General features: G+C 41.6%; 1 protein-coding gene across 1 annotated transcript in view; it reads right to left on the bottom strand.

Moving 5' to 3' along the window:
* spns2 (SPNS lysolipid transporter 2, sphingosine-1-phosphate) overlaps positions 1-16281 on the bottom strand; it is a 53004-nt gene that overhangs the window by 6319 nt on the left and 30404 nt on the right. Inside the window, exons 4-11 of the mRNA XM_088280058.1 lie at positions 15462-15613; positions 14145-14211; positions 11500-11642; positions 10526-10687; positions 10160-10349; positions 7615-7680; positions 5641-5739; positions 2388-2551 (exon numbers count right to left, since the gene is read on the bottom strand). Of these exons, the coding sequence (XP_088136184.1) occupies positions 2388-2551; positions 5641-5739; positions 7615-7680; positions 10160-10349; positions 10526-10687; positions 11500-11642; positions 14145-14211; positions 15462-15613 (1043 nt within the window). The remainder of the gene's footprint in view (positions 1-2387; positions 2552-5640; positions 5740-7614; positions 7681-10159; positions 10350-10525; positions 10688-11499; positions 11643-14144; positions 14212-15461; positions 15614-16281) is intronic.

Here is a 16281-nt window from a genome sequence, read left to right as displayed (position 1 = left end):
TCTTCTAATTACAAGCTACATGACCCTTAAATTAGATCAAATCTGAGATCAAATCAGGACGCATATTTGCGCTTGGTCCTGCAGACTCCCCGCACCCCAAAATGGATGTGCCCAAGCAGTCAAAACTGGCATGGCAGATGAGACCGATCTTCTCCCACATCAGTCAGTGTAAGTGTAGATAGGGTGACTGCGTGTATTTGGAGGGGCACGCAATGAGCAAGAGCTATTAATAGAAACAGTGTAGCCCAAAAAAGCCAGCAGCCAGCCTAGAAATAAAAAAAGAGCACGGTGAAGCTGGAAATAGAAGCGCTCCAGTGAGTATACTAGTTGGGCTCTGCTGCTTTTATAAATAGCTAAGTATCCAACAACGTACTTAAAGAAGGGGAAACGGTGCTCTGTAAAGTCAGTTGGAATTTATACATCAGAGGCTTCATAGCGTGAATATAATCTATAAATATCAGCCGCGGAACAACCCTTGTCGTACACGTTGTCGCTGTACTTGGTCCCCCCCGAGGAGACAATGTTACGTAAGAACTGCTGCTGTTGAAGTTTTTCCTCAATGACTTGTCTTGGGTGAATATGTGAAGGGAGCTACGAGAAATTAGACGATGCGAGGTATGCGACAGGATGTTTGCTGAGCATAGATACTTGGAGCTGGTGTACAATTAACTTCTATCCGTTCTCCATAGCGCTCGTCCTTCCTTATTAGGTTCTTAAGGGAAGCTGGAGTTTATTAGCGAGAGGTTATACAAAAGTCAATGAACGTTTTTGCGGGTGTGTTTTTAATATACATGAATTGCATTCCATCATATTTCTGTAAGATAAAGTTGTTAGGGGAATTCAACACTTTGATGTGTTGACTCTCAACAGGACTACAGACTGCGAGTGCTTATTACTGACGTAAATGCCTTTTGGGACATTGTTCTGCATTTGTTGCCTTTTTCCAGGAGCAGAGCTCACAGAAACCACATCACAGCAAACTTATGGCAGACCTACACCACTCTCAGGCCTCCTAAAATTATACATTTAACAATACACAGAGGGCGTATTAACAGCTTGGATGGTAGCCTGACAGGAGTTTTTAGTACTGTACATAGAGCTCTTTCCATAGACCCTTCCCAAACATTTCCCAGTGGCGTTTCGTTTCAAGCTTACAATTGCTAATAGATTTTTTTCCAGCTTAAGCGATCGCAAATGTCTCATTTTTCTTCACGAGGTGTTTCAGCGTGGGAACGACGAGCAAACGGCGCAGAAGACAAAGAGGCTGACTGACTGGAGACACCATGCCAGGCATCAGACTGCCATCCTGTCTAAAAATGTCCCTCATTTTTGAGAGGAAGGAAATGATTTCTGAGAGCGCAGGCAGCAGGGGAGTATGTCGATGTGATAACAAGTCGGACAAAATAAGCAGAAAGAAAACAACAGGTCATACCTCACCCCTTTACTTTAGCCTTTTAAGGCCAAATGCATATAACGCACGCTGTGTTCACGGTGGGGTGTTAGAGAAAGAGCGCTGAATATAACGGGTGGCAACCGGTAGAGGAAAACAGATAAAAATAAACAAGTGATGGATGGATGTAATAAGGGTGGCGAGAACAGCAGAGTCGGCACTCGGGACTTTTTAGCTAATTTGGCCTTGTGTGTAGCTTGTTCCTGACACATGGCCATAGAGCACTGCTTTGACTGATTCCCTGATTTATTCTGTCTTCTAGTCTGTAGCGGTCAGGCATGAACATTTTAAAAACACACTTTACAATGTATATTTGTTATCTACATAATATTAATATTAATATTAATATTAATATTAATATTAATATTAGTTTGCAGTGCTGCTGCTCTGAGAAGTATGGTGGCCTTTAAGGGTCAAATGTGCGCCATTGTGGTGAGGTTGTGAGAGTAATGGCATGTCTTTCAACTATTTCTATTCCCCCTTTGTTGCTATCCAATGAAATAGGAAGGAATATGAATATAAATAAATGACTGATCTTTTTCCGATCTTGTTCTTCTTTGGACAACATTGACAGATTTTGTAAACTCAAAAAACCAAGTCTGTGATTCAATCCAAATAATAGATTATAGATATGTAATAAGTTCATGTGCCTCTTAAAAGTCGGGGAAAGTGAAACGAAAAGTTTGAAAGCAGCCTGTGCCTCTAATTCATTTGTGGCTCTAAAAATCATTATTATTACTCAAATTGGACTAAACGTATTGATATTCTGCTTAATGGGTGAGTCGCTCTCTCCTTCAGAGGAACCACTCAGGGATTTTGATTTCTACTCAAAAAGAGATGATGAGTTCTAAAGCGTGTGTGAAATGCTCAAAGCAGATTTCAACCCATAATGGATGAAAGCCACTTAAGTATTCCAGCATTGCCAAGAGCCACTTACTGATTCTGAGCCTTCTCTCGGTCATCCAGAAAGAAGAGCGCGGTGGCCAGGAAGAACATGCCCCCCAGGACAATGATGAAGGGACAGAGCATGAGGGCGTAGCCCAGACTCAGGAAACGCCACAGCGCCGATGTCGCGTAGCTCTCACGAAGGCTGTCGGAGATCTGCACCGGGCAACGCGCCAGGGGAGAAAAGAACAGCTTTAACTAATGCAAAATGATGTCCTACTGGTCGTAAAAAGGACCCGCATGCTTACTCATGAAGAATAGATATAAATTAACCTTCTACATGACAGTGCATACACTATATCAGGGGTGGGCAAACTTTTTGATTGGGGGGCCAGGGTTCTAAAATTTGACAGAGGGGCCGGACCAGGAGCAGATGCATGGAGTGTTTTGGTAACCTCACCTCATTGGAGAAAAAAATAAATTTTAATTTTAAATGAAAGTGAACAAAAGCATTACAACAATATATATGTCTTTGAAAACATTAACAAGCTCTATTATTTTGTTTTTTTTTCAAGTTCGGCAGGCCGGATTCAAACGTCTAACGGGCCGCATGTGGCCCCCGGGCCGGAGTTTGCCCACGCCAGCACTATATGGACAAAAGTATTGGGTCTTGGCTTCTCCCAAACCAAACCAAAACCCATGCCTTGGTGAAGTTTATTTCAGTCATACTGGAACCGAAAATGGCCTTCTCCAAAATGTTCCCACGGAATTAGATGTATACAAATGCCCTGGAGTAGAATTTAATGGGAACCCCTGAGTGATAGATTATGTATGCACTCCAAAAAAAAAAAACACCAGGAGGAGAACAGGCCTCAGTGTACCTCCATTCATATCTCAAAATGTGATGGAGAGGGTCGTAGACTTTAAATAGACTGGTAATTATTCAGAGGCATGCAAATCAAGGACAAGAGCTTCTTGTTCGAGAGTGACAGTCTCGGAGGGCAAAAGCTACCCCGGCTGAAGCACATCGATTTAAATGTTCACATCGGCAAAATGAGATCCTCTATAGAGGGAGCTGGTGGAGTGCTGACAGGAGGATGTGTGCATATCGTGTGTGATCATGTGTGTGCAGTGTTCATCTTCAGCAGATGCTTGTGTGTTAGTGCAGATTTTCTTCACGTGTGTTTCCTGCTACAGTAAATGATTGCCCTGAGCTAGTGCAGCTTTGCTAAAAATACATAAACAGCTGCCCGTCTCATTATATTTTTCTTAGGAGATTGCTGATAGATTGTTCTCTGTGCCCCTCCCCCTCAGTCCGCCGGCGGTCATGTCTCAGTTTTATGCTCGTATGTATGTCTCTTGGGATTCTGAATGTGACGACTATATACATGCACATGACAACATCTTGGCGAGAGAATAAGGGAAGCCACATTGGAAATGACGGCTACGTGATATATTGGCAGAATTTTATATAAGGCTTGAAATGCTGTTACATTGTACAAAAATATCCCAAAATCAGCTGAGTCGCATCTTTCTCCTGTGTTACTCAATCACAGGATGAGCGCCAGGCAGCACGGGTTTGCCGTATACTGTATCTGCCTGTGCTCAGTGAGCGTCACCATGACTCCATTGCACTTGCATGCTAAACCTCAGTTTAGGAACTGAGGCACTGAGTAATGACGCACTTGGAGCGTTGTGGCTCTTGTTGGTCAGTGGTGTGAAACCCTGGGACTTTCACTGCTGCTGCCAGATGGAAAATGTTGGGTACATTGGTTAGGAGTGCTGATACATTTCGATTCCAAATACGGTTGGGTTAGCAAAACAGTTTACTTTGCACTCTTTTGAACGAGCTCGATGTGTTTGGTTGCTTAAGTGGTAAACGTATCAATTTTCTCTACATTAGTGTGGCAGGTTAGCTGTTTGGGCAAGCGAGTCAGGGTACACCTTAGACCAGGTGGGGGCAAACTGCGGCCCGGGGGCCACATGCGGCCCGTTAAACGTTTTAATACGCCCCGCCGAATTAAAAAAAAATTAAATAAATCAACCATGTTGCCATTTTGAGCCTTTGTCGCGCAATCAGTCTCAGATTGGACCACACACACCACCAGTCCATCATTTATAGTAAAAGAAAACATGTCTAATAATGAATTAAAAAAAATATAGTGAAATATTGGGGCATTATGCTTAATTGTCATAAGGACAATTTCAAATTGCATTGGAGCAATTTATATTATGTGTAATAAAAATACAAGTTTCCTAGAGTTGATATGATTTGTTCTTTACATTTTCAGGGACCAGGAAAGTTTCCCCGCAAGAAAATTCTGAGATCTAGTATTTCTCGTGTCGTTGGTATTTTGTCCCCGTGCTTGTCCACAGCACCAAAACAAGCATGTTAGTTTCATTTAAAACTCCAATTTGCCCACACGTTTAAATTTGAACATCTATCTTCATTTCAGTCCAATGACTGAATGATCAGTTTGGGTTGTACCACAACACTGACCTTGCACAGAATTGGCAGTACAGGAAAATGAATAGTAAAGAAAATAATAAAAAAAAAAAAAACAGTAATTCAGATTCCAAAGTAGGCCTACGGATGTTCAAAATGTGGAACATTGGTTGAACAAAAGACGCGCGTGGGGTTTTTCTTTGCTACCAATCTGGCGATCATCTTCCTTTGATTCTATTTTGAGTATTCAAACTACTTTTGTCTTTTGAAGAGCTTGTCAGCAGTGGAGATAACTTCGCTCTTGTTTGCTCAGGATAAAAAAAAAAGAAGAAAAAAACAGGAGAGCTCCATCATGGCTCGACAGCTGTGGCTAAGAATCACTCGGATTCAACAATCAAAGGCTTCCTGACCAAGCCCCCTGATAGCATTCCATACAATTACACAATATGCGATGTACATCTGTCAGGAAGTTATTCCTGTGATAAACAAAGTGGACTTTGATATCCTTGATGTCATTACAACGTTAGTGGTGACTCATGTTCTTCCTGCGTACCGTGGCGGAGTTACATATCAACTTTAGTTTGGATTCATTTCTTATTTGGAATGACAGGAATGCTTGTTGACCAAATGAGGTGAGTTCTGTATTACGCACCACTGAGCACAAAGCACAAGTTTCATTCTTGAGCACCTGAACATTTTTGTGTATGTGTGAGGTAACCGCTGGGTGTGACACTTTCGAATCACTCTCTGAACTCTGCTCGACTGGACCGACGAAATTTCCCTCTGATGGAACAATGACGTCTTAGAGCCGAAAGGAGCAGAGCTCTTAAGTTTTCATTTCACATTGCGAGAGTCTTACCAGGCCTATTAGGTATGGACTTCCTGCATCACCTAGTAGGTGAGAGGTGAAACTCTGGAAGGCCACCGCTGTTGCTCTCCGTGTGGGAATAACCACAAACTGCACAGAGAAGTGACAATGAGTAAAGTGAGCAATTGAGTCAGGTGATGAAGAGATACGAGTTTCTATTGCAGACACGTCAAACTAAATTAGGTGACACACCCATGTATGGGAGTTTAAATCATTTGCTATCTTGACTCACTCAAATAAAATTGATTTGCGCAACAAGTTGATGGTGTCAGTCAGTGTCTATATTTACGCAGTGTCAAGATCAAAGTTGTGTTTTGTTCTCTTGTGGGTCATTGGTCCTGATCATTAGATTTTTCTTTTTCTTTTTTGGTTTCCACCTGTGCTCGTCAATCAAGTCCCTTGTGTCCTACCTCAGGCAAGTCTTGCCCAGGTGCTCCTCATTCGCTCATTATTTTGCTTGTAATTAGTTCCCTGGTGTGTTGATTCGGTTTCAGTTGCTGTCAGCCCCATTCGCACTAAGTCATGTCTTATTTCCTTTTAGAGTTAGTTTATGCCCTGTTTTGATTTGTTACTTTTAATCTCATTTTTTAACCTGGCTCATTCATATTTTGATTCCTCTCAGTGCCTGTTGGCATATTTGCTCTTTTGAACTAATTTTTTTTTTTTGGGGAGCATAACTGCCTTGCCTCCCTGCTTCCCCAAATTTGAGTCACAACCAAGTATATATATATATATATATATATATATTTTTTTTTTTTTCTTAAATCCATCCACACCAGGGTAATTATTCTTTTGGAATTTTAATTTTAGTTAGTTTTTATTTTGTTTTGAGTTTTGATTTTTAAATTTAGTTAGTTTATTAAGTTTTCATGATGACTTTTTAATTTTTTTAAAAAAAATTTCAAAAACACTTTGCTTATATTAGTTTTAGTATTTAATTTTGAAAGAAATTGTTGTTTTACTTGTGTGCAAGTTTATATAAACACCTTAGTAAGCATTCTGTTGTAAAAATTCAACAAAAACATTTTTTTTTTAAAACATTTCGATAAAACAGGGTGCAACAGTCCAGACTTTGAACTACAATAAGTGTAATGCATGACACCGCTTCTGAAGTCAGAAGCATACATGCATGCATGCACCTAAATTAGATGAAGTTAGGATGACTTGTTTGCCAAATTGCCATCTTCTTTAGTGCATTTGTGTATTAAATTCTTGTTGAGGAGCATTGGACCCAGTTGTACGGTGAACTATTTTTTTTATATACTGTATACATCTTTCATGTATGAAACGGAGTTTCAGAAAGCACTTTTTCGTGATTTTTGTTTTCTTTCGTGAATGGAATTTTGTTAACATTAATCGTTCTAATATTTTTCTTTGTTCCTTGAACACAATCTAAATGGAGTCATCTTTACAGGAATTTTTCTTAGAAACAATTCTCAAAACTTATACTGTACATTTAGTTATAAGCACCACACACCAGCAGTGTTGGTTTGCAAGGCCCAGTGGTAACCTGAGCAGGGTGTTCCAAATGAGTACAGCTAATACGCTACAGTGTTTGAATTTGGCTTTGCAAGATATGCAAATTTAGAAGTAAATAAATATATATATATATAAATCTGAATGACTAGGGTATTGAATTTTATTCCTCTTCCGCACACAGTGATGTCATCGACAAGAAAAGAAAAAAAAAAACTCCCCAAAACAACAGTTGAAAAGCCAAAAGAAACAACCGGTTCTCATCACCCGTCTAAGTGGTTATAAACAATTGGGGAAATTGTTCACTCAGGCGGGAGAAGATAAAAGGCCAAGTGCGTCGAAAAATGCATTTGAAAAAGATCCCAAGTTCGTGCGGACATGTCATCAGCCTTCGCAACTCAAAATACAACATGGGTATTTGTAATTAAACTGGTAAAATAACCGAATTCCCGGAGACGCCAAGGATAAGTATGGGTTTTGAGTACTCACCATTAAAATGTCTGCCGTTATGGCCCAGTTCAAGAAGAGCAGCGTCTCTCCTATGAAGATGCAGATCTAAATAAAGAGGACAACATTTCGCATTATATAGCAGCAGGGATTACGAGCGACCAATTTCCACTGTGTGGTTACGAGACACAAAGCCACGAGAAGACTTGTACATCATAGCTGCTGTGTGTGGGCATGCGCTGCTGAATACAACTGCTTGGGTTGCTGCGGTTTGAACAACATGCTATTACGATTTGGCTCAATTGTACGTAAACACGCAGGTCTTCAGTTTGATTCCGATGAGACAAGCCGAAAAACTGCACGGATGATAAAGATTATATGTCTTGCCTTTATATGTATCTCCATAGTTTGGCACCAGATGCGATATCCGAGACCTACTTTATGTTCTTTTGGGTGGAGCAGTAAACTTTGAATAGCTTGTTATGGTCCTATGTACAGTACATGAAAGGTGCGGTAGCAGCTGCAAATTCTATTTGGTGATTTTCTCGAAAACAAACCCATTTGTATCAGATCTATACGGGCTGCTTTTGTGCGGCACATTTAAACCATAACTGTTGACGTGTGTTTTCTGCAGAGGAAATATCCCTCTGCACGTTCGCCAGACCTCTGGCGGTAACTCATACGGACCGACAGAGCCGGCCAGAAACTGAGAGTGGAGACCCGGCTGCTGTGAAAGCTGCCAGCCGAGACACTGTGACGACACGTTGCCCCTCAAGAGTAAGGAGAGGCCTTTTTATCCGATTAGTTGTGTGTTGATGATACAACAGCTGCAAGGGGTCAATCTGGCTCGACAAAGCAAAGCTGACCGCTAAAACCGTGTCACACATCTGCCAGTACTGCGCCGCGAAACCTGAGCTGATCACTTACAGGAGAAGAATTGACATTTTAACAAGTATGAGAATATTTTAGATGCTGAAAGGAGTGGAGTCACCTGTTTGGGGTTTTGATATTTTAATTTTAATTTTATTTTTTTTTAATATTTTTGGGGGATTTTTTAAATAATTTAACAAATTTTATAGATATTTTCCATTCTGAACAATTTAAATCAAACAAAAAATGGCTTTTATGTGGTTGCCAGCTTCCCTAACATTATTGAAGATATCACTTTATGTCATCTTATGCAGTCTTCCACTAACACTTCCAATTCCGTCACTTCAAACCTCATGTTGTGCATCTCAAATTTTTCATGGTTAAAAAAAATTTTTAAAAATCTGCCGAGTTACCTGAAGCTCAAAATGTTTTTAGGCAATCTCTTCCACTTTTACACCTGTTTCCAACAGAACTTGATATATTAGCTTGACTGAAGACGCAATTTTAACGCCCACTTTTTAAAATAAATGAATAAGTATTTATATTGATACCATCTAATCATTCAACCATTTCCAATTTTTCCTCTGAGTGTGTGAGCAGGAGCCTATCCCAGCTGACTTGGGGCGAGAGGCAGAATCCACCCAGAATCGATTCCCGCACGTCGCATATAGATGATGGACAGAGACGTTCCAACAACATTTAAACTGGGATCTTCTGTGAGGCAACTACTGTCACGATGTTGCCTCGGAAAATCAAAGTATTCTTTGGCCATCTCCAGCCCTTAACATGTTTGCGTGAGTTATAATTACAGTATGTGGAGCAGAATGATGTTTTTTTTCCGAATGTTCTGTTGTCATAACTGCCAGGAAACCGAGACGATGCTGAGGTGAGCCTAGATCATATTAACGAATTAAAGTATGGGTGAGTTTTGTTGCTTTTGTGCAAAATATCATCCATCTTTTCCCACTTTCTGACATTATTAGCGAACAAACTGTTGAAAGTAATTTCCTGTTCCTTTGTGCCTGATAAGAATAAGAAGTAAGAGAGCCTAGACTTGCCAGAGTTCATTGTTTCATGGCCATGAGTGTTAAGCTGCGCCCTTTCCGACTTTACAGAGCAACATTTAGTCAGTTAAGATATCTGAGTCTCTGTTTTTTGGAGGTTTCTAACCTGGAACTGCAACTAACTGTTGTTACCGTGGTGAAAACCATTCCACTTCTAATTGTCATCTCTTAAAGGGGAAGTCAACCCCAAAATTTTCTTTACAACAATATGTTTTATGCAGGGCGGCCAGTTGAAACACGACATTCTGATTAAAATTGTGTTTGCGGAATATGAGTTAAGCAGCAAAATCCACGCATTTTTAGCCATCTCAGGGGCGGCCATTTTGTCACTTCTGTCGAATTAAAATGACATCACAGTTGAGCCGTGATTGGTGATTCTTTGAACCCTGAGCAGTTGTGATGTCATTTTCTCGACAGAAAGACGGGGTGGATTTGCTTAACTCAAATTCCACAAACACAATATTAATCAGAATTCCATCGTTAGAATAGTAAAGGCGCATGGACTATTTTATTTGTTTTTTTTGGTTTGACTTCCCCTTTATACCTAATCCCTCACTAAAATTTCTCTTTGTCATGGGCATCTTTTCTTGCCGATTATTTAATGCTGGAACAACAAGCAAACGTTTTCCCTGCATGTTTCATGTGACTCTTACATAAGCTCCTATGATGTTCTTCTTTGCCACAACAAAAATAAGGCAGATGAAAATGGCCGAGCCCAGCATGCTGACGGCGCACACGAGGGGGTCGGCACGCTCCGTCTTCTTCCGACACAGGCGGGTGGTGGCGGCCCCGATGAGCACGCCCAACAGGCCCGTGATGCACGTGATTGCCCCAAAGACAAGACTGGACGAGAGAACAAGAAGAGGGGAAAAAAATTATTGTTGCTGTAGGATTCTGGGATAACGTTTAACTCATTCACTACCAGCCAAGTAAAAAAAAAAAAAAATTAAAAAAAATGACGTATTTAGCCGTCATTGGCAGTCAATGTTAAATTGAATATTTCATCATATTTGTTCCACCTCTCTGTGCTGCTGCAGATCGCTTTGTTGTCGCACGGCTCTGTAGTCGCAGTCTTCTGAACCACCTGAGCCCTGGCAAGGTAGATGGGAATCCACATCCCGAACGCGCCCGTTGCGAAGGACACAGCAGCGGACGCCAGGGATGAGAACACGTAGCTCCGACTGGAAATGGGGATGGGAGGATGGGTGACACACACAAACACACAAAATTTGGTTAAGGCAGTTGTCAAACTAATTTTCATCACCGGCCACATTGGAGTTATTGTGGGGCTGCGCTTTGATTACCTTCATTCTAAAGTAGCGTCACCAACTAGTGGCCTGGCGTACAAAACAGCCTTTTTGGTTGTTTCAATTCAAAATGCTCCTATTTGTGATATTTTGTTTTCATGCAAACAAACCATTATAGCAGCACCTACGCCAAGTGGTAATAAAATGAAATGCAGCTTGACTTGACAGTTTTATGTCGGAGACAAAAATAAACCGCTTGCAGAGCTACTGAATGTGGAAGATTGTATTGGCCGACAGTCACACTTTTGCTCAGATCGAGAATATAGAGCCTCACCTCCAATATGCTTGGTCATAAACCCCCGTTGCGAAGTCAACTCTATGTCGTTGAAAAGCTATTTTAAGAAATGCGCCCACCAAAGGTCATACCATGACAAAAGTGCACACTGTCACACATCCAAAGCTGCCTTCAACTCACAGTCGAGCAGTGTTACTGAGTGGCGGCAAGTGATTGACAAAGACTCACTGTGTCTGCTATTGACATTTCCACGACTCGAATGGCTTCTGCAGGTTAACCGTGCAAGAATGTATATTTTCATCTTAAACCCACACACATCCAAGAGAGCCGGCTGTCTCTTCAAGTCGATCATGCAGTCATACCATGCTTACAGAAGCGGGTGGGATGGGGGGGGGGGGGGAGGCATGATTCGGATGCTACTCTGGATATAATTCTGGATCAGACGTCTTACTTCTTAGCGAGCGTCTTCATGTCACACAGCCAGGACGTGCGGGTCTTGATGCGTCCTCCCATCTGGTCGGCACTTCCTCTCTTTGGCTCAGGCACAAAGAGCATGATCAAGGTTGCTGCGGTCATCCCCAAAACTGGAGACACCTATGGGAAGAGTCACATAAGGCCTCGCATGACACGGGAATCATACTGAAGGCGGGACAGTGTTCGGATGAGTACACAGAAGTTGCAGGACAAGGGAGGGTGTGTTTAAAAGCTGAATGGATGGCCGCTGTGTTTGCTGATACGCTTGACATCCAAACTTTTAACACGCGCCGCTGCTGCGTGTGTATGATTGTAAAGGACGTCTAGGGCTTTGTGAACTCTGCACCAAAATCATAATCCCACAAATTACTATCTATGCACCACTCCACCTCAGGATTAATAAATTAAATTTTTTTTTAATATTTACCTAATCATTTGTGCTTTAAATAGTAATTACATTGTAATACTGTGTTATTTCAGATTCCAACCTACCTCTATCGCGTACTGTATTTTCATTCTGTTGTATTCATATGACATTGAACATTACTTAAAATAAATGCATGTGATGTGTAATAAATATATTATTTTGTAATTGTGTTTGTTTTTACCTGACTACTGTGTTTGCCTTATTATTTTATCTACCATTGGCTACTGTATAATACACATGAATTTTTCATTACATCCATGTATAATATAGCATAGCCTGCAGTTATAGTCATCTATTATGAGGAAGCATGCGTGTGCGTGTGCACGTGTGTGTGTGTGTGAGGCGCACACAAAAGCAGATGTGTGGGCAAGATTTGCTCGACTGATACAAACGCAAAACCAATGTCATTTTCCCGAGCGAATTGTCTTTATCACATAAGTAGCTTATGAAACTGCTTCATAGGCATAAATAGTGCGGCGTAAAAAGTGAAAGCGCAGAGGCCCGTACGCGCGAGTCGGATGTGGTTAATGTGGTTTATTTTTCAGATAGCTGTGGTCTCGCAGGTGTGAGGATTACTCACATTGATCACTTCCTTCTTCGGCAATCTTCTCTGCAACATGAATATTAATAAGGTAATTTCATAATGTGTTCTCAGAGGGAGGCGTCCTTTATTGCGAGGATTTAATCAATTTCATATTTAATTTCTTTGCAGCTCCATTTTGATTGACACCCTTTTGATTCCTAAAACATTTACTTTTGTTTTCCAAAATTCCCTTCATAATTATTCAGCAAGGCACACCATGACCTTTAACCCCTTGACTCCCACAGGGCCTATTAGACACTTCCTGTACGTATGGATGGTTTGCGATCCCACATAGGAGAGACTGCCCTCCCCCTCCACCACAATTCCCTGGCTCGCCTTTTTGCCGACCACCTTTTGGCCAAACAAGGTCGCAGGAACACTTCGGGCGAAAACAAGCGGAAGCTCTGTCGAGTCATTTTTCCTGACAGCAGGATACCGCTGGTGAAAACACGTTTCATGCCTTCATAATTGTTTTCCTCCTACATGCCGCTACAATGACTAATTGGCGTTTGGATTGTTCGGTTAGAATGTCACTGTGGCCACTGTGGAACAAACTGCCCTACACATTGTTATGTTCCGCTAGGACCAGTAGGAATTGACTTCCTGTTTCCCCGAACCGAGCGAACTACCTGCCATGTCCAGGAATTCAAAGAAATCCTCTGTGACCCGCCGAAGGAATGTTTATTTTCTGCCTTTAAATGTCAGTTGCTTCATTAGAGGAGTCATGTTTTAACAATTGTTTTGGATTCGGTGCTTGGCGCTCTATGGGACAAGAGGGCTTCGTACGTGATATCTTTATTGATTTCGCTGGCATGTGCTAGCTAGCTAATGCGACCGAGAAAATTTGCATCTTGACATGCGTCAACTACTATATATTTTTTTTTCCATCCATACGGCCCAATCCAGCCCAGTCCAAAGTGGCCCACGCCCCTGTGATTGAGGACCATTGCTTGATTGTGTTTCAAATTGTTTGTATATTGCATGAAGACAAAATTATGTTTTGGGTGAACATGTTGATGTTTAAATAGATCGTGATTATTTTGTTTGTATGTGATGGAATATGATAATCTCACATTTCTGGACAGCCTGAGAGTGAGAAGTGGCTAAAAAATACTTTAAAGAATATTTATTGATAATGCTTTGTATTTTCATAGGTTTAAATCTGTTTAAAGCATGTGGAGGGGTTCATATTGAATGATCAGAATTAAATTTTTAATTAAGGTGAGGAAGAGAAAATTAATGACATTAATTTACATTTTTTTCCAGAACAAAATACTCTCCTCAATATTTTTTTAAAGAAAAATTACCCAGTCACGCGCATGCCATTTCAAATTGCAGTATGTAACCAACGTTGCTCTCAATCATCATCATTTTTGCAAAGTTTTCCGAAGGATGCTGGAGGCTGTGTCAATGTGTGTGTGACTTGTTTCGCCTCGAGCTCTCTTTGCACTGTCACTTCCTTGCAATGTCCAGCCTCGTGTGCCCCCCCTGTGCTTCTGACCCCTCTGAACCCGGATCCATGACGGACCGACCACAACCCCGCAGGAGGGTCTCTAAATCTGTCCGTGTGTGAGTTTGTTTGTGTGTATAATGTAGCAGTTGAAGCCCTTACCCTCAGTGCCCAGTGCCAGTCTCCTGCAGCCACCTTGGCGCTGGTGCCCAGGATGTAACCCAATCCGCTGCAGGAAAACAACACAACTGCCGATTAGCGACACGCCTCTGACACATGGATGGCATTGATATATAAAGTCCGTGACTCATCGTCCTGAGTTTGCGCTGTGTTTGTTTTCCATCCTGTTTGCCGACTGATTACAGAGTTGAAATGTCTACACACTTGATGTTGATGAATACAGTAGTTGCAACTGGGTTGATTGGCTAATTAGTCTATTTGTGAAAGCAATCGGGTGTTTGGATGTTTAACCGACACGGGGTGTGTTGAGAGTCGGAAATACTTTTTTTAAGGAAAACATACAAGGTCCGCTAAAGTAGCTGTGATGAGAGTATTGTGATGAATACAAATCAGTTGTTAATGACAAAAAAAAATGCAAACTCACGAAGGACAAAGGCCCAGCTTTATCAGTTTGCATCCAGAGGAAGTTTGGAATGTACAACAACCATAAATCAGTTCATTAGTGTTAACTAGACTTAATCTGAGAGGGTCCACATGAAAAAAAAAGTGAAATTTAAAAAAAAAATCCCTTGGGTGAATTGGGTCCAATTCTTGAAGTCATTTCCTTGAAATATTCCCAACAACGTCAATATTAACCGTACGGGATGTTTGACCACACTTTTCATTCTTTCAGTTTCTATTGTGCTTGTTGCCGGGCAGTTTAGCAGCATTTTGGCAACTCATACCAAAGAGGTCACAGGTCACTTTGATTTTTTCCTCGCCTATTTACAACCTAAAAACATGACGAGCAATCACATAATGAAGCTCCCGCAAGCCTGTTTTACCATTTGAGGATTATGGAACGATTCAACCGCTATGTTGTTATTACATATTATAATGATGCGATTTCATTGAAATGCCACTGAGTACGGTTCTCAGTCTATCAGCATGTTCTTGATCCCACTGCCGGATTCTTCATGCATGAGCTCTGCATGCTGCTTCAATGTACTGTTCATAATGTAAAACCTCAAAGGAGTTTTTCTGCGCTCCATTCATCTTTTAGCACTCGGCTTTGTTTACTCTCTCCCTGTGGTCCTTTTTCTTTATTGAACAAAGTAAAAAAAGCTGCAGTTTTGAGCTTAAAATGCTTCCAATTCCCACACCCCTGCACCACGTATTTAAAGTTCTGCATTCTTGTGTGGGAGATGTTAGTGCAGCTGTAACAAGGTAACACTGCTGTAAAATCATGTCTGTCCTTTATATGTCCGAATTGATCATACTCGATACAACACCAGAAGACCAAAACGTTCGGCCGCTTACCTTCCCAAAGGGATGGCCAGGTAGAAGAAAGAAAGCATCATGGTGCGCTTGTTATTAGTGAACAAGTCTCCGATGATGGTGGGGGAAATGGATGAGTAGCTGGACTCCCCAATGCCCACCAGTCCTCGCGAGAGCACAAACAGCCAGTAGTACTGCAGAGAAGGAGAACACTGAATGTTAAGATTTTCACATTTTAGACCAAGAAGTTGAATGAGATCAACCCCGGCGTAGCCGGACATTTTTTCATTGGCGCGACCAAGGGTGTATTTGCTTTCTCTGTAACTGAGACAGCATTGTTTATCATACCATCCGCAGTCAGAGTTTATGAAATAAAAAGCACATATATCCACTTACATTATGAATTTAACTTCCTATTGTTCTATTGGAAAGGCACTCTCGAAAATGTTCTTGAAGATGGAGCCTTAAAGAGAGTGACTGATTCCTCAATTCAACTGCAGCATTTCACAGGACGGGAAGGACCACTTGAGTTCAACCCAGCCTGAAGCCGCCTGACTGCATTTCCCGCTCAGGCAAATAAATGACTGCCATCTTGTCTCGGAGTGGTGGACACCCTCCTGAGACCATCGGCACGCACAAACACACACAGCTCAATGTCTGTGCTGTCATTTGTTCCACAGCTGAAGAGACTCTGCGGGGAACTGGACCACTCACACTCACAAAAGACAAGAAAGCGGTCGACCCGATGACGCCGCTTTGCAATACTGCCATGTGTGCCGAGAAATTGAGTGGTTTAGCTTTTCAGGCTGCGTGTGGCTGCCAGTCAAGTCGCGTCATAATGGCAGCGTGTTCGCCTTTTTCA

This window comes from Idiotropiscis lumnitzeri, chromosome 17 (assembly GCF_059441095.1).
Source record: "Idiotropiscis lumnitzeri isolate Australia: NSW breed Sydney's pygmy pipehorse chromosome 17, RoL_Ilum_1.0, whole genome shotgun sequence".
Taxonomy (NCBI): domain Eukaryota; kingdom Metazoa; phylum Chordata; class Actinopteri; order Syngnathiformes; family Syngnathidae; genus Idiotropiscis; species Idiotropiscis lumnitzeri.
The sequence above is the reverse complement of the archived record's forward strand: the minus strand, read 5'-3'. Positions and strand labels throughout refer to the sequence as shown.